Source organism: Oncorhynchus tshawytscha, linkage group LG18 (assembly GCF_018296145.1).
Source record: "Oncorhynchus tshawytscha isolate Ot180627B linkage group LG18, Otsh_v2.0, whole genome shotgun sequence".
NCBI classification, from domain to species: domain Eukaryota; kingdom Metazoa; phylum Chordata; class Actinopteri; order Salmoniformes; family Salmonidae; genus Oncorhynchus; species Oncorhynchus tshawytscha.
In genome coordinates this window covers 25506530-25525833 of record NC_056446.1, presented here as the reverse complement: position 1 = coordinate 25525833, position 19304 = coordinate 25506530, and the positions used below count along the sequence as shown (strand labels likewise).

The 19304-nt window shown below is 45.1% G+C and overlaps 1 protein-coding gene across 1 annotated transcript in view; it reads right to left on the bottom strand.

The window, feature by feature from the left end:
• Window positions 1-667: 667 nt before the first annotated feature.
• LOC112217790 (wiskott-Aldrich syndrome protein family member 1-like) overlaps window positions 668-19304 on the bottom strand; it is a 127437-nt gene continuing 108800 nt past the window's right edge. Inside the window, 6 exon segments of the mRNA XM_042300867.1 lie at window positions 668-969; window positions 1119-1465; window positions 1467-1664; window positions 11372-11548; window positions 15472-15638; window positions 17063-17119. Coding sequence (XP_042156801.1) covers window positions 809-969; window positions 1119-1465; window positions 1467-1664; window positions 11372-11548; window positions 15472-15638; window positions 17063-17119 — 1107 coding nt within the window. The 3' untranslated portion in view covers window positions 668-808.

Here is a 19304-nt window from a genome sequence, read left to right as displayed (position 1 = left end):
AAAAGAAACTCAAAATAGAGATAATAAAATACAGAATCAATTCACCTACACTTTGGCCCACCAGGTGGCAGGATAGTATCAGAACTAAGGACAGAAGACTCAGGCCACCTCATCACGTTGACACTCAACAGCAAGAAACAAAGGGGGGAAAAAATGTGTGGTTGTTAATAGCTTTTCTTTAAAAGGTTATCAGAAACAAAAAAAACTGTTTGGTTAACGTTCATTTTTTAAACAACTGTACATGAGGAGGATTTCATACAATTGGAGGATAAAGAAGGAAAATAACATGAGCCACTGAACAATGTGTAGTAGTGTAGAAAATGAGTACAAAAACATTTCCCGACCAGAACATGGGGAACAAACAACTGAAATTGATATTTTCCTACAAACACACCAAGAACAGTATATGACAGAGAACAAGAGGGACAAAGGGAGAGAGAGAAAGTGAGAAGGAGATGTAAGAGGGAGCGAAAGGGAGAGAATAAAGAGAGAGGGGGAGGAGAGAGAAATAGGGAGAGAGGTAGAGAGGGAGAGAAAGAGAGGGAGGTGTAGAGAGAGAAAAAGAGAGAGATGGAGGAAAAATAGGGGGAGAGAGGATAGAAAGAATGGGGAGTGAGAAAGAGGGGGAGAGAGAGCAAGAGGGCGAGAGAGAGAGAGGTGTAGAGGATGACAGGTGAGGGGGTAAAACAGGACTGACAGAGGATAGTGGTTGTAAGGATGGATTCTGACATCTCTAAAGGGGGTACAGTTGGGTGACAGTTTTGCCTTTTGTCCCCCTCTCTTTTCTTTTCCTCTCCCTTCATCTCATTCACTCCATCCAGTCTCCCTCGTCGAACTCGGACTCGTCCTCTGAGTCGGAGTACTCGACGGCAATGCGTCGGGAAAGGATGGTGGCCACGTCGTTCCCAACACGCTCGTGTTTGGCTGCCTCCTGCTCTCTTTGCTCCTCCACCTTCCGGAGCTGGATACCTGGGGAGGGAAGGAGGGAGGGATTACTGCAACCTACAAAAGAGAATGTATCAGCTTTCTTCTGTTATAAAACTGTCCAATGACTACGCACATTGACAGTCATGCACAATTAACAGATCTACTGGCTGTTACACCGAGGCCCCACCCACCTTTGCGGATGGCCTCCAATAGGACACTGCGTGCATCGCTGATGGGCGGCAGGTTGGCGGAGTGTTTCTTCCCCCCGGAGTGAGAGAGTGGGGACGCCATGGCACCTGACAGGAAGGAAGGCACGGGGGGTGGGCCCGGCGGGCAGGGGGAGGAGCTCCGTACTCCTGGGAGGGGTGGGGGAGGGGGCGGAGGAGGCAGCACGGTGCCATCTGATTGGCCAGGGGTCGGGCCCCTGTCCAGGACCTGCTGGAGACGGGCTGGGGAGGAGATGTGGAGAGGAGGTGCCACTGGGGGAGGGGCAGGGTGGAGGACGCCAGGGGCGATCTGGAGAGGTGCAGGGGAGGGGGATGGCCGGGGGCTGCTGCTGGATGGGTAGAGGAGGAATAGGAGGAGGAGGGGTGCCCCGAGGGCCAAAACCAGACATGGAAGGCAAGGGAGGAGGTGGAGGGGGCAAGGGAGGTGGCGGAGGGGGAGGTGTGTTGGAGTTGAAGCCGTGAGTCTGTGCTGGAGATTGGGGTCTGCTGTCTGAAAAACCTGAACTGGAGCTGAGGAGAGGGAAAAGAGAAAGACAGAGTTACTGTTAATTGAAAGCTAACTGAACTGCAGTGCATTAATAGAGAAGATGTGACAAATATATATCAGGTGGGAGAGAAGGAACAAGAAATGGAAGGAAATCTTGCAGAGATAACAGGAAGATGGAGAGTCAAGAGAATACTACTCTTGTTGTACACTAACAGTACAACAAGCTAATCCATCCCTTCATCCTCCTCCCTCACACCACTACCCCCATCCCTTCATCCTTCTCCCTCACACCACTACCCCCCATTCAGAATCCATCCCTTCATCCTCCTCCCTCGCTCCACTACCCCCATCCAGAATCCATCCCTTCATCCTCCTCCCTCGCTCCACTACCCCCATCCAGAATCCATCCCTCCATCCTCCTCCCTCGCTCCACTACCCCATCCAGAATCCATCCCTTCATCCTCCTCCCTCGCTCCACTACCCCCATCCAGAATCCATCCCTTCATCCTTCTCCCTTGCTCCACTACCCCCACCAAGAATCCATCCCTTCCTCCTTCTCCCTCGCTCCACTACCCCCATCCAGAATCCATCCCTTCCTCCTTCTCCCTCGCTCCACTACCCCATCCAGAATCCATCCCTTCATCCTTCTCCCTTGTTCCACTACCCCCACCCAGAATCCATCCCTTCCTCCTTCTCCCTCGCTCCACTACCCCCATCCAGAATCCATCCCTTCCTCCTTCTCCCTCGCTCCACTACCCCATTCAGAATCCATCCCTTCCTCCCTCTCCCTTGCTCCACTACCCCATCCAGAATCCATCCCTTCCTCCTTCTCCCTCGCTCCACTACCCCCATCCAGAATCCATCCCTTCATCCTTCTCCCTTGCTCCACTACCCCCCACCCAGATTCCATCCCTTCATCCTTCTCCCTCGCTCCACTACCCCCATCCAGAATCCATCCCTTCATCCTTCTCCCTCGCTCCACTACCCCATCCAGAATCCATCCCTTCCTCCTTCTCTTGCTCCACTACCCCCACCAAGAATCCATCCCTTCCACTACCCCCCATCCAGAATCCATCCCTTCCTCCTTCTCCCTCGCTCCACTACCCCATCCAGAATCCATCCCTTCATCCTTCTCCCTTGTTCCACTACCCCCACCCAGAATCCATCCCTTCCTCCTTCTCCCTCGCTCCACTACCCCCATCCAGAATCCATCCCTTCCTCCTTCTCCCTCGCTCCACTACCCCATTCAGAATCCATCCCTTCCTCCCTCTCCCTTGCTCCACTACCCCATCCAGAATCCATCCCTTCCTCCTTCTCCCTCGCTCCACTACCCCCCATCCAGAATCCATCCCTTCATCCTTCTCCCTTGCTCCACTACCCCCCACCCAGATTCCATCCCTTCATCCTTCTCCCTCGCTCCACTACCCCCATCCAGAATCCATCCCTTCATCCTTCTCCCTCGCTCCACTACCCCATCCAGAATCCATCCCTTCCTCCTTCTCCCTCGCTCCACTACCCCATCCAGAATCCATCCCTTCATCCTTCTCCCTTGCTCCACTACCCCCATCCAGAATCCATCCCTTCATCCTTCTCCCTCGCTCCACTACCCCATCCAGAATCCATCCCTTCCTCCTTCTCCCTCGCTCCACTACCCCATCCAGAATCCATCCCTTCATCCTTCTCCCTCGCTCCACTACCCCCATCCAGAATCCATCCCTTCCTCCTTCTCCCTCGCTCCACTACCCCATCCAGAATCCATCCCTTCATCCTTCTCCCTCGCTCCACTACCCCATCCAGAATCCATCCCTTCATCCTTCTCCCTCGCTCCACTACCCCCATCCAGAATCCATCCCTTCCTCCTTCTCCCTCGCTCCACTACCCCCATCCAGAATCCATCCCTTCCTCCTTCTCCCTTGCTCCACTACCCCCATCCAGAATCCATCCCTTCATCCTTCTCCCTCGCTCCACTACCCCATCCAGAATCCATCCCTTCCTCCTTCTCCCTCGCTCCACTACCCATCCAGAATCCATCCCTTCATCCTTCTCCCTCGCTCCACTACCCCCATCCAGAATCCATCCCTTCATCCTTCTCCCTCGCTCCACTACCCCCATCCAGAATCCATCCCTTCCTCCTTCTCCCTCGCTCCACTACCCCCATCCAGAATCCATCCCTTCCTCCTTCTCCCTCGCTCCACTACCCCCATCCAGAATCCATCCCTTCCTCCTTCTCCCTCGCTCCACCCCCATCCAGAATCCATCCCTTCCTCCTTCTCCCTTGCTCCACTACCCACCATCCAGATTCCATCCATCCCCCACCCAGATTCCATCCCTTCCTCCTTCTCCCTCGCTCCACTACCCCCATCCAGAATCCATCCCTTCCTCCTTCTCCCTTGCTCCACTACCCACCATCCAGATTCCATCCCTTCCTCCTTCTCCCTCGCTCCACTACCCCCATCCAGAATCCATCCCTTCCTCCTTCTCCCTCGCTCCACTACCCCCATCCAGAATCCATCCCTTCCTCCTTCTCCCTCGCTCCACTACCCCCATCCAGAATCCATCCCTTCATCCTTCTCCCTCGCTCCACTACCCCCATCCAGAATCCATCCCTTCCTCCTTCTCCCTCGCTCCACTACCCCCATCCAGAATCCATCCCTTCCTCCTTCTCCCTCGCTCCACTACCCCCATCCAGAATCCATCCCTTCATCCTTCTCCCTCGCTCCACTACCCCCATCCAGAATCCATCCCTTCATCCTTCTCCCTCGCTCCACTACCCCCATCCAGAATCCATCCCTTCATCCTTCTCCCTCGCTCCACTACCCCCATCCAGAATCCATCCCTTCCTCCTTCTCCCTCGCTCCACTACCCCCATCCAGAATCCATCCCTTCCTCCTTCTCCCTCGCTCCACTACCCCCATCCAGATTCCATCCCTTCCTCCTTCTCCCTCGCTCCACTACCCCCATCCAGATTCCATCCCTTCCTCCTTCTCCCTCGCTCCACTACCCCCATCCAGAATCCATCCCTTCCTCCTTCTCCTCGCTCCACTACCCCCCATCCAGAATCCATCCCTTCCTCCTTCTCCCTCGCTCCACTACCCCCCATCCAGAATCCATCCCTTCCTCCTTTCCTCTGCCTGCGCTTCAACGGAGCAGAACATTTCAGAGATGCGAAACACACCTGTAGCTGCTCACGTCCCCATCATCAGAGTTAAGCAGAACAAAACTCAACACAACAGGCTATTCATAGGTTACACCCCCGTCACTCAGTCGCGCTATGCCATTGCTATGAACGTTCTCAATCCGCCCTCTACCGGCGGCGTAATAGTGGTGCCCGACAGCCGTGATAAACCCAGTCATTCTGGACGGAGGCTAACGACTGTTTAGTCTAAATTACATAGTGCCGGGAAATACGATGACATTGCTGAAGTTGTCAAATGTTTAGAAGGAAACAACTTTGCCAGCATTAACATGTCGTCAAATGTATCTATTTGCTTATGGCCTTGCTTATACCTAACAACCTTTTTTTTTTAATGACAGTGCATTCAGAAAATATTCAGACCCCTTGACTTTTACCACAGTTTGTTACGTTACAGCTTTATTCTAAAATTGATTACATTCCCCTCATCAATCTACACACAATACTCCATAATGACAAAGCAAAAACAGTATTTTTTAAATCACATCTACATAAGTATTCAGACCCTTTACTCAGTACTTTGTTGAAGCACCTTTGGCAGAGATTACAGCCTCGAGTCTTAGGTATGATGCTACAAGCTTGGCACACCTGTATTTGGGGAGTTTCTCCCAGTCTTCTCTGAATATCCTCTCAAGCTCTGTCAGGTTGGATGGGGAGCGTCACTGCACGGCTATTTTCAGGTCTTTCCAGAGATGTTCCAATGGGTTAAAGTGCGGGCTCTCTCTGGACCACTCAGGGCCATTCAGAGACTTGTCCCGAAGCCAGTGTTGTGTTGGCTGTGTGCTTAGGGTCATTGTCTTATTGGAAGGTAAACCTCCAGTCTGAGGTCCTGAGTGCTCTGGTGCAGGTTTTCATCAAGGATCTCTCTGTACTTTGCCCCGTTCATATTTCCCTCAATCCTGACCAGTCTCCCAGTCCCTGCCCATGATGAACATCCCAACAGCATGATGCTGCCACTACCATGCTTCAATGTAGGGATGGTGCCAGGTTTCCTCCATGTGGTTTCATTTGACCAGAGATACTTGTTTCTCATGGTCTGAGAGACTTTAGGTGCCTTTTGGCGAACTCCAAGCGGGCTGTGATGTGCCTTTTACTGAGGATTGGCTTCCGTCTGGCCACTCTACCATAAAGGCCTGAATGGTGGAGTGCTGCAGAAATCATTGTCCCTCTGAAAGGTTATCCTATCTCCACAGAGGAACTCTGGAGCTCTGTCAGAGTGACCATTGGTTTCTTGGTCACCTCCCTGACCAATGCCCTTCTCCCCGGATTGCTCAGTTTGGCCGGGCAGCTCTAGGAAGAGTCTTGGTGGTTCCATATTTCTTCCATTTAAGAATGATGGAGGCCACTGTGTTCTTGGGGACATTCAATGATGCAGGAATGTGTTGGTACCCTTCCCCAGATCTGTTCCTCGACACAGTCCTGTCTTGGAGCTCAACAGACAATTCCTTCGAACTCGTGGCTTGGTTTTTGCTCTGACATGCACTGTAAACTGTGGGACCTTAAATAGACAGGGGTGTGCCTTTCCAAATCATGTCCAATAAATTGAATTTACCACAGATGGACTCCAGTCAAGTTGTAGAAACATCTCAAGGATTGTAGCACTGTATATGCTGATATTATATGCACTGTATATGCTGATATTATATGCACTGTATATGCTGATATTATATGCACTGTATATGCTGATATTATATGCACTGTATATGCTGATATTATATGCACTGTATATGCTGATATTATATGCACTGTATATGCTGATATTATATGCACTGTATATGCTGATATTATATGCACTGTATATGCTGATATTATATGCACTGTATATGCTGATATTATATGCACTGTATATGCTGATATTATATGCACTGTATATGCTGATATTATATGCACTGTATATGCTGATATTATATGCACTGTATATGCTGATATTATATGCACTGTATATGCTGATATTATATGCACTGTATATGCTGATATTATATGCACTGTATATGCTGATATTATATGCACTGTATATGCTGATATTATATGCACTGTATATGCTGATATTATATGCACTGTATATGCTGATATTATATGCACTGTATATGCTGATATTATATGCACTGTATATGCTGATAGTGGACAACCTTGTTTAGCTCTTTTTGACAGTTTAATACTTCCTGAGAAATATGAATTACTATTGTACACCTAGGGTTACTATTAATAACTTTCACCCATTGTATAAGATATTCTCTGAAATTCAAATATTCCAGGTATTTGTATAAAAATTCCAGTCGCACTTTATCAGAAGCCTTTTAAAAATCAGCTATGAATACCAGGCCTGGTTTCCCAGATGTTTCATAGTGTTCTATTGTTTCCAGTACTTGTCTTGTATTACCTCAAATGTATCGTCCATGTCAAAATAATGGAATTAAGAAATATGTAAACATTAGGATGAGCAATGTCGGAGTGCATTGACTAAAAGTATATACAGTATATACAGTTGAAGTCTTAAGTTTACATACACTTAGGTTGGAATCATTAAAACTCGTTTTTCAACAACTTCTCAAATTTCTTGTTAACAAACTATAGTTTTGGCAAGTCGGATAGAACATCTACTTTGTGCATCACACAAGTCATTTTCACTGTGTCACCATTCCAGTGGGTCAGAAGTTTACATACACTAAATTGACTGTGCCTTTATACAGCTTGGAAAATTCCATAAAATGATGTCATGGCTTTAGAAGCTTCTGGTAGACTAATTGACATCATTTGAGTCAATTGGAGGTGTACCTGTGGATGTATTTCAAGGCCTACCTTCAAACTCAGTGCCTCTTTGCTTGACATCATGGGAAAATCAAAATAAATCAGCCAAGATCTCACAAAAAACATTGTACACCTCCACAAGTCTAGTTCATTCTTGGGAGCAATTTCCAAACGCCTGAAGGTACCACGTTCATCTGTACAAACAATAGTACGCAAGTATAAACACCATGGGACCACGCAGCCGCCATACCACTCATTAAGGAGATGCGTTCTGTCACCTAGAAATGAACGTACCCTGGTGCGAAAAGTGCAAATCAATCCCAGAACAACAGCAAAGGACCGTGTGAAGATGCTGAAGGAAACAGGTACAAAAGTATCTATATCCACAGTAAAACAAGTCCTATATCGACATAACCTGAAAGGCCGCTCAGCAAGGAAGAAGCCACTGCTCCAAAACTGCCACAAAAAAGCCAGACTACGGTTTGCAACTGCAAAGTACAAAGATCATACTTTTTGGAGAAATGTCCTCTGGTCTGATGAAACAAAAATAGAACTGTTTGCCCATAATGACCATTGTTATGTTTGGAGGAAAAAGGGGGAGGCTTGCAAGCCGAAGAACACCATCCCAACCATGAAACACAGGGGTGGCACTATCATGTTGTGGGGGTGCTTTGCTGCAGGAGGGACTGCTGCACTTCACAAAATAGATGGCATCATGAGGCAGGAACATTATGTGGATATATTGAAGAAACATCTCAAGACATCAGTCAGGAAGTTAAAGCTTGGTTGCAAATGGGTCTTCCAAATGGACAATGACCCCAAGTAAACTTCCAAAGTTGTGGCAAAATGGCTTAAGGACAACAACGTCAAGGTATTGGAGTGGCCAAAGCCCTGACCTCAATCCTATAGAAAATCTGTGGGCAGACCTGAAAAAGCATGTGCGAGCAAGGAGGCCTATAAACCTGACTCAGTTACACAAGCTCTGTCAGGAGGAATGGGCCAAAATTGGTGAAGGGATAGATTCTGGATGGGGGTAGTGGAGCGAGGGAGAAGGATGAAGGGATGAGGTAGTGGAGCGAGGGAGAAGGATGAAGGGATGGATTCTGGATGGGGGTAGTGGAGCGAGGGAGAAGGACGAAGGGATCGTAGCCTAGTGCTTAGAGTATTGGGCCAGTAACCAAAAGGTTGCTAGATTGAATCTCCGAGCTGACAAGGTAAAATTCTGTCGTTCTGCCCCTGAACAAGGCAGTTAACCCAGTGTTCTCCGGTAGGCCATCATTGTAAATAAGAATTTGTTCTTAACTGACTTGCCTAGTTACATTTTTTATATTTTTTATAGGAGTGGTTAAAACATGCTACAGTAATAATGGTCCTCTGAGAACATCATAACCCTGTGGCCCCCCATAGAGACTGCCAGAGGTCCGGGCATACCTCAACTGGTATGCCATCCAGTCCTGGAGTTTTCCCGGGCTTAAAGGCTTTAATTGCATCTAGAAGTTCCTGCTCTGTAAATTGGCCTCACCCGAGTCTTTCTGGACAGCTGTTCATTTCACATTATCAATATGAAAAACATCCTAATAATAAACTTTGGTTAGTGGAGATGGAGGAGACTGAAACAAGACTGGTGAATCGTGGTTGACTCCGTCATTTGTAACATGTTCCAGTAAATTATTTTTGGTAACATTTCTATGTTGAAGATTAAGAAATCATTTGGTGCACCTCTCCCCATATTCCATCCAGTTTGCTTTATTTTTATATTATATTACACTTGTAATTTTTTGCTTTTCCTCTAACTTATTCTGTGTCTCTATGTTACAGTTTTTATTTCCATCTTTCTGTACTATTAATCCCTCTATTTCTTTTGTTAATATGAACTCTTTTCACCAAAATAGATTCATGAGCCAAATCTGTTTATGGTCCAATAACATATTTAAAATCATCCATTTACCTTGTGAATCTGTTTGGACAATTTGCCCATTTGGATCAAATATATTGTTCATTAATATCATCACCCCTTTTCAGTTTCTTTGCCCATAGGAGAAGTATATCTTGCCCCCTAAGTCCTTTTTCCACAAAACTTCATCTAAAATTGGTGAATGAGTTTCCTGTAAACAATAGATGTTATTTTCCTTCTCTTTCAGCCAGGTAAATACTGATCGTCTTTTCTTATTATCTTCTAAGCCATTACAATTATAACTGGCTATACTTATTTCCCCATTTACCATAACAAGATACAAGTTTAAATTATATTTATCATAATATATGTTTGTAAACTTACCATTAATAAGCACCATGATGACTGAGTGTCTATATAACTGTACCATGATACAGGATTAGCACTGCTACTGAGTAAACCTCCAATTGTTCTTCACTATTCCACTCGCTAAAACCTCCCCCCCATCCCAAGTTGGGTTGTCGTCCCAGTGACTGGCAGACCACCTCTGTCCACCTGGATCCTAGGGCCATTGAAAGATTCTGTATTCCAATGGAATGTTGTGTCAGCTAATCCAAGTGTATCATTTCATTTCAGTTAGCAAACTGTGGTGTTAATTAAAGAAGCAATACACCTGGCCTTCTTTAGACTAGTTGAGTATCTGGAGAATCAGCATTTGTGGGTTCGATTACAAGCTCAAGATGGCCAGAAACAAAGTACTTTCTTCTGAAACTCAGCAGTCAATTCTTGTTCTGAGAAATGAAGCCTATTCCATGCAAGAAATTGCCAAGAAACTGAAGATCTTGTACAATGCTGTGTACTACTTCTTTCACAGAACAGCACAAACTGGCCCTAACCAGAATATAAAGAGGAGTGGGAGGCCCCGGTGCACAACTGAGCAAGAGGACAAGTACAGTAGAGTGTATAGTTTGAGAAACAGACGCCTCACAAGTTCTCAATTGGCAGCTTCATGAAATAGTACCTGCAAAACACCAGTCTCAATGTCAACAGTGAAGAGGCGACTCCGGGATGCTGGCCTTCTAGGTAGAGTTCCTCTGTCCAGTGTCTGTGTTCTTTTGCCCATCTTAATATTTTATTTTTATTGGCCAGTCTGAGATATGGCTTTTTCATTGCAACTCTGCCTAGAAGGCCAGCATCCCGGAGTCGCCTCTTCACTGTCACCTCTTCAATTTATTTCCACAATTAACGCATAATATGTGTAATAATGTAGGTAGTTAATATGAAGTATTGTTACCTCCTCCCCTCAATCTTAGCTAACTAGCTAACGTTATACTGCATCTAAAGTCAATCTGGTGACAGCAAAATTATGACAAAAGGTTTTCCTACTATTTATTTGCCTCCACTTGAATGTCATTGTATTTCCAAGCCACTGTCATGACATTTTGATGAAATCTTCATCAGTGCTCATTGACGATATGCTCAGTCCAAAACAAATGTTCAAAACAATAAACATGCATCCATGAATAGAAGAGAACAACAGAGTAGAGAAAACAACTGAACTGGAAACAGAAGAAGAGAGTTGTATCCATTTGGAGTGAAGGGCATTCTCAAAACTAGGTAGGTAGTGGGGAGACACTCCCATGTGGTAACACATTCTCTAGTTTGCTTCTTTTTTTTGTTGTAACTTTATTTAACTAGGCAAATCAGTTAAGAACAAACTCTTATTTTCAATGATGGCCTGCTGGGGAACAGTGGGTTAACTGCCTTGTTCAGGGGCAGAACAACATATTTTTGCCCTTGTCAGCTCAGGGATTTGATCTTGCAACCTTTTGGTTACTAGTCCAAAGCTCTAACCACCTCTTGTGTGTGTGCCTCTGTGTGTGTGTGATACCCACCTGATCATGGAGGGGGGTTTGATGTCTCCCAGATGGTGCATAGGGGGTGGTGGTGGGGGGTCATGGGGTCGTGTGTACATTCTGTCCCCAGGGCGGTTCAGCAGCTCATTCATCTGGCTGTAGGGCAGCGCTGCTAGGGAGAATGGCCCGTCCATCCCATCCAAGTAACTAGGAGCTCTGAGAGGGGGGCATTAGCATTACAGATCCCCTCCATATACAGTACCAGTCAAAAGTTTGGACACACCTACTCAATTTATTTGGACTATTTTCTACAATAGTGAAGACATCAAAACTAGGACATAACACCTATGGAATCATGTAGACAGCTTTGCACACTCTTGGCATTCTCTCAACAAGCTTCACGGGGAATGCTTTTCCAACAGCCTTGAAGGAGTTTCCACATATGCGGAGTACTTGTTGGCTGCTTTTTCTTCAATCTGTGGTCCAACTCATCCCAAACCATCTCAATTGGGTTGAGGTCGGGTGATTGTGGAGGCCAGGTCATCTGATGCAGCACTCCATCACTCTCCTTCTTGGTCAAATAGCCCGTACACAGCCTGAAGGTGTGTTTTGAGTCATTGTCCTGTTGAAAAACAAATGAATGTCCTACTAAGCGCAAACCAGATGAGATGGCGTATCGTTGCAGAATGCTGTGGTAGCCATGCTGGTGAAGTGTGCCTTGAATTCTAAATAAATCACAGACAGTGTCACCAGCAAAGCACCCCCACACCATCACACCTCCTCCTCCATGCTTCACAGTGGGAGCCACACATGCGGAGATCATCCGTTCACCTACTCTGCGTCTCACAAAGACATAGTGGTTGGAACCAAAAATCTCCAATTTGGACCCATCAGATCAAAGGTCAGATGAGTCTAATGTCCATTGCTCGTGTTTCTTGGCCCAAACAAGTCTCTGCTTCTTATTGGTGTCCTTTAGTAGTGGTTTCTTTGCAGGAATTCGACCATGGAAGGCCTGATTCATGCAGTCTCCTCTGATATTAAATGTGTCTGTTACTTGAACTCTGTGAAGCATTTATTTAGGCGGCAATTTCTGAGGCTGGTAACTGTAATGAGGTAAATCTGGGTCTTCCTTTCCTGTGGTGGAGAGCCAGTTTCACCACAGCGCTTGATGGTTTTTGCGACTGCACTTAAAGAAACTTTCAAAGTTCTTGACATTTTCTGAATTGATTGACCTTCATGTCGTAAAGAAATGATGGACTGTCATTTCTCTTTGCTTATTTGAGCTGTTCTTGCCATAATATGGACTTGGTATTTTACCAAATAGGGCTATCTTCTGTATACCACCCCTACCTTGTCACAACACAACTGATTGGCTCAAATGCATTAAGAAGGAAAGAAATTCCACAAATTAACAAGCCACACTTGTTAATTGAAATGCATTGAAATGCATATTTTACAAATGGCAGGGTAGTGTAAGATATAGAGAAAGGGGAAGGATTAGAACGTTACACATGTCAGGGTAGTGTTTGATATAGAGAAAGGGGAAGGATTAGAACGTTACACATGACAAGGTAGTGTTTGATATAGAGAAAGGGGAAGTGTTACGTGTTACACATGACAGGGTAGTGTTTGATATAGAGAAAGGGGAAGTGTTAGAGTGTTACACATGTCAGGGTAGTGTTTGATATAGAGAAAGGGGAAGTGTTAGAGTGTTACACATGTCAGGGTAGTGTTTGATATAGAGAAAGGGGAAGGATTAGAACGTTACACTTGTCAGGGTAGTGTTTGATATAGAGAAAGGGGAAGGATTAGAACGTTACACATGACAGGGTAGTGTTTGATATAGAGAAAGGGGAAGGATTAGAACGTTACACAGAGAAAGGGGAAGGATTAGAACGTTACACATGACAAGGTAGTGTTTGATATAGAGAAAGGGAAGTGTTACGTGTTACACATGTCAGGGTAGTGTTTGATATAGAGAAAGGGGAAGTGTTAGAGTGTTACACATGTCAGGGTAGTGTTTGATATAGTGAAAGGGGAAGGATTAGAACGTTACACTTGTCAGGGTAGTGTTTGATATAGAGAAAGGGGAAGGATTAGAACGTTACACATGACAGGGTAGTGTTTGATATAGAGAAAGGGGAAGGATTAGAACGTTACACATGTCAGGGTAGTGTTTGATATAGAGAAAGGGGAAGGATTAGAACATTACACATGACAAGGTAGTGTTTGATATAGAGAAAGGGGAAGTGTTACGTGTTACACATGACAGGGTAGTGTTTGATATAAAGAAAGGGGAAGTGTTAGAGTGTTACACATGTCAGGGTAGTGTTTGATATAGAGAAAGGGGAAGTGTTAGAGTGTTACACATGTCAGGGTAGTGTTTGATATAGAGAAAGGGGAAGGATTAGAACGTTACACATGTCAGGGTAGTGTTTGATATAGAGAAAGGGGAAGGATTAGAACGTTACACATGACAGGGTAGTGTTTGATATAGAGAAAGGGGAAGGATTAGAATGTTACACATGACAGGGTAGTGTTTGATATAGAGAAAGGGGAAGGATTAGAACGTTACACATGTCAGGGTAGTGTTTGATATAGAGAAAGGGGAAGGATTAGAACGTTACACATGACAGGGTAGTGTTTGATATAGAGAAAGGGGAAGGATTAGAACGTTACACATGACAGGGTAGTGTTTGATATAGAGAAAGGGGAAGGATTAGAACGTTACACATGACAGGGTAGTGTTTGATATAGAGAAAGGGGAAGCGTTAGATCTTTGTGGGCTATAATCAGCCTTGTCTCAGGGCAGTTGGGGGGGGCTGTGCATTGGCAAAGTAGGCGGGGTTATATCATGCCTGGTTGGCCCCGTCGGATGGGGCCACAGTGTCTCCCGATCCTTGTTCACTGTTCACTGGATGTGCTACCTTGTCCCGGAACTGCTGTTTTTCTGACTCTCTCTCTCTACCGCACCTGCTGTCTCTAACTCTGAATGTTCGGCTATGAAAAGCCAACTGACATTTAATCCTGAGGTGCTGTTGCACCATCGACAACCACTGTGATTATTATTATCTGACCCTACTGGTCATCTATGAACGTTTGAACATCTTGGCCATGTTCTGTTATAATCTCCACCCGGCACAGCCAGAAGAGGACTGGCCACCCCTCAGAGCCTGGTTCCTCTCTAGGTTTCTTCCTAGGTTCTGGCCTTTCTAGTGAGTTTTTCCTAGCCACCGTGCTTCTACACCTGCATTGCTTGCTGTTTGGGGTTTTAGACTGGGTTTCTGTACAGAACTTTGTGACATTGGCTGATGTAAGAAGGGTTTCATAAATACATTTGATTGATTGATTGATTGATTGATTGATTGATTGATAGTGTTTGATATAGAGAAAGGGGAAGCATTAAAGTGTTACACAAGTGCTAAAGGAACTCTATTACAAATGCCAAGTCACTCACCCACCATTGCACATTGTACCAAATGGTAGATTGGACCTCACTTTATATGCTCAGAACGCTACATTTCTATGTGTTCATCTACAAAGCCCTTTTGGGTAAACTCCCTCTTTACCTCTGTAGTCTGGTCTCCTTCACCACCAGCAGTTACCATACCTGGTCTGCTAGGTGTTGCTACTTAAAGTCCCCAGGACATTCACAGTATTAGGCAAGACTGCCTTCTCTTCTAGTGCACCAGAGGCATGGAATAATCTACAATCCATGCTTCATCTAGATATGTTAGTGCCACTGAATGAATTTAAAATATTGATGGGAGACTCTGTTACAGAGGAGTGTAAATGCTATTTTTAGGCTGGATCATGTTGTATTGTATCGTTGTATGTTTTAATTCTGTAATGTATTGTTTGTGCTGCTATCTTGGCCAGGTCTCCCTTGAAAAAGAGACTCTGGGTCTCCTAGTTAAATAAAATGTTAAAACATAAGGGAGACGGGGAATTGGGACGTGACACAAATTCTCCATATAGAGTAACATTGGGGTTTAATAGCGTTCCCCAATGCTCCATATACAGAGAAACACGAACACACACACACACACACACACACACACACACACACACACACACACACACACACACACACACACACACACACACACACACACACACACACACACACTCACCCAGACCTGTCGTGGTAGGGAGCGGAGCCATTAGGCTCTCTGTGTTTCAGGGCCTCTTCAGGGTCGTCCTCAGCTAGCTCCGCCCCGAGCGCCAGTTTCTGCCACTCCTTCTTCCGGTCGTGAGGCGCCCGCGGGATCTTCTCAGTCTCCAGAGTACGGTCGTTTCCCCTAACCTGGAGAACGAGGGGATAGAGGGAGGAAGGTAGGAGGAGAGGGGGGAGGAGAGAGAGAAGAGGGAGGGGGGTTGGAAGAATGAAGAGAGGAAAGAGGCAAGAGAGAGAGACAGACAAAGAGAGAGAGACTAGGGTCTTCATCTGTACAGAACTATCAGACAAACACAGCACTTCATTGAAGTTCCCTTCACACACATTTAAACTGCTTTGATTACAAGTAGAGGGAAGAGCTATCTTTTTATTTAACATTTAAAGAGAGACAGAGAGCAGAACTGAGTGCAAAGACAGGAGGCAACAGAGAGAAGAAAGATTTAATAAAGAGAGTCAACAGTTGGTTCACTCCTGTCTTCACATTGATTGGATCGGGAATAACAAAGTTTGGTACACACACACACACACACACATTTGTGTTACTATCCATGTGGAGACCAAAACATTTATTACCATTCCAAATCCTATTTTCCCCTTAACCTAACCTTAACTCCTAACTTTAACTTTAACCCTAACTCCTAAACCTAATTGTAACCCTAAGACTAAAACTGACCCTTAAACCAAAAATAGCCTTTTTCCTTGTGAGGACCGGTTCCTGAGTGGCGCAGCGGTCTAATACACTGCATCTCAGTGCTAGAGGCGTCACTACAGACCCTGGTTCGATTCCAGGCTGTATCACAACCGCACAATTGGCCCAGGTTTGGCCAGGGTAGGCTGTCATTGTAAATAAGAATTTGTTCTTAACTGACTTGCCTAGTAAAATAATATTTAAATATAAAGGAATGTCCCCACTTATCTGAATGTTTCTTGTTTTACTATCCTTATTAGGACTTCTGGTCCCCACAAGGATAGTAAAACCAAAACACAAACACAATCCCATAAAGCCTCATAAGTAAAACTTATCTCTGCTCTTGGCTTTGCACAGTAGCTGTTGTCATAGTGACTCTCTCATTTTCATTGGATACTAAGCCATATGGAATGTTTACATAGACATAGAGTAGGATGCTCAGTCTACACATACATAAAACGGGACACACAGAAGGTGGCACACAACACAGAACAAGTGTAAGGCAGAACATAGTGTAGGTGAGGAATACCACACTGCTATGTGAAGTCTGGGAACAAGGAAAGCTGTAGCTGACATTTTAGTTGAATGAGCTGGACATTACAGGGCATGTTGAATGTATAGTACTACAAGAAACATGGTGTCTACTATACACCAAAATTAAAATAAAGATCATGTACAACGAATTGAACTTTACTTTACTAATTAAATCATTTTTGCCAAAATACACAACAGAATTCTTAGTTCCCATACCTACAGCAGTGGGAACATGACATTAGGTCTTCATAATGCATTATAACATGTCTAAATATTGTCCTAGGGACGATGAGCTGTAAAAAGACACATGGTTTGTAATGAGATCACATACCTGTCCTGGGAGGTCTAAGTACCTATAGACCTGATCATATAGGTGGGGGTCCTGCAACTACAAGAACAAAACGACAAGAGAAGCACCAGAGGGAACCAATGAACACCACACAGAGCACTGCTGACCGCTGGCTGCTGAGAGCGGCAAGACCAGGACAGCGGCAGAGCAGTGAGTCAGGCGAGGAAGCAAAACTCTCTGAAACACAAAATGACGTGACACAGCTGGACTGACAGTAGTCACACACAGCGGCAGAGCGCAAATCATACAATTTAACATAGTGCATGCGCCACTTACAAACCAAATAAACAGTGGACTGGAGCGCACACACACACACACACACACACACACACACACACACACACTCCAAACAAACACTCACTCAAAGACAACAGAGCTGTTCAGACATACAAAGACAAAGAAATCGTCATAAAAGAAAAGAGCTTATTTGAACACACAAAAAGCACAAAGCACGCCACTGACAACACAGTGCAGTCTGACAAGAACACACAGTAACAAAACATGACAGAGTGTTTGGCACAACACGGTTAGCACAACGCGGTTAGCACAACGCGGTTAGCACAACGCGGTTAGCGCCAGAAGGAAGCACAAAGCAAGCGGCAAAAGAACAAGAGGGAGTCATCATTCACAGTCCGTCTAAAACAAAAGCACCTAGCTAGCTTACAGGCAACATCCAAGACAGAAAAAGACAGTTGGTGTTCCTAGACTGTTGCTATGCAGCAGAAATCTCAGCAATTTGGTCAAACACTTTCGTTAAGAGGCAGCAAAGCATCGGCCTCAAATGATAATTATATATATTATATAATTATAATAATTAAGTAGGCAAATTTATCTCCTCTCAATCTATTCCCTACTACATAACCCTACAGAGCCCCCCATTCAGAGACATATCAAAACATACATAGCCCTCTCCCAAGTCTAAACCATCATCAAGCCAATTAAGTGAAAAAGATTGTTTGGTCGATTGTTTGATCAATCAACATTCCTGTTAGTATAGCTCTAATCTAACTCATGTAGATAACATGTGTTGTGTTGTTAGTTTGTGTCATGACGTGGCTCTTTCTGGGTGTAGATCGTGGTTTCCCCCTCTCTCACTGTTATCTCAGGCCATAAATTCCTGGCAGAGACTCTCTCCCCCTGGTCATGCAGAGAGAGAACAAGGGATTTCACTTGGCCAAACTCCTAAATCCCCAAAATGGGAGTTTTAAACAATATTTCCACCTTTGAGAGTGTGGCAATGGTCCGTGGACACTTAAGGGGCAGTTATGTTGAGTGTGTTTCATTTGGTGACCTCACGAAGGACATGAAACACACATAACTATATCTCTGAATGTGTACATTTCTCAATAATGGGGTTTGCATCTAATTCTTGTATAAAATGAATGAGTAAAGATGAAACTATTTGTGAAATTAGGCAATGTGGTGTCAACATTTTTAATTTGAGGGAATTTAATTCCCTGTAAAGTTTCACTAGTCAGCGGCCACGCCCCCGTGAACACAGACATGATCTGGCATCATGGAACCGCCCTTTTCTATTGTTACGAATAAAAACCCCTCCTGAGGAAATCCTCTTCAGACCACGCATATCTCTGTGTAAGCTGAGGTGGCACAGGTTTGACTACCAAAACTAGAAAACTATGCAACGTGGAGCATTGGCTACATGGCTGAAAATGGTTAAACTCTGAGACTATCGATCCCTACAAAATAAGAGCAAATCTTAGATACTAATTACAAGTCTGCAGCTAGAAATTATGTCAACCTGGGATGCAAATACCGACAACCGCCGAAAGAACTACTTTAAGAACAATGGACGCCTGACGTATCCATGACAACAGACACTACCAGGAGCCGCCGATAGAGCTACCACCATGAGTAACCAGAGACTCTCTGATGAACTGACTCTTCCGCAGACGGACCAACGATTCCAACAGAGAAGACAACAACGACATATGGGCGTAAATATATTGATTTGAATTATTCCCGAATGAGCGAGCGTTCATGTGCAAAGGATTAGCATTTCAATTAATATAATTATCCAGTGTGTAGTGATCCATTTTGTCTTTCCTGCTAATTTCTCAGTCCACAGCCCCTTCCCTTTGTCCACCAAGCTGTCATATCGGCTTAGCCCACTAGGGGATCTTCCCTATCATTGATCTTCCCTACCAATATCTACTGTTTGTTTGTTTATGCATTTCTGTGATTATTTAGTTAGTTAGTAAATAAA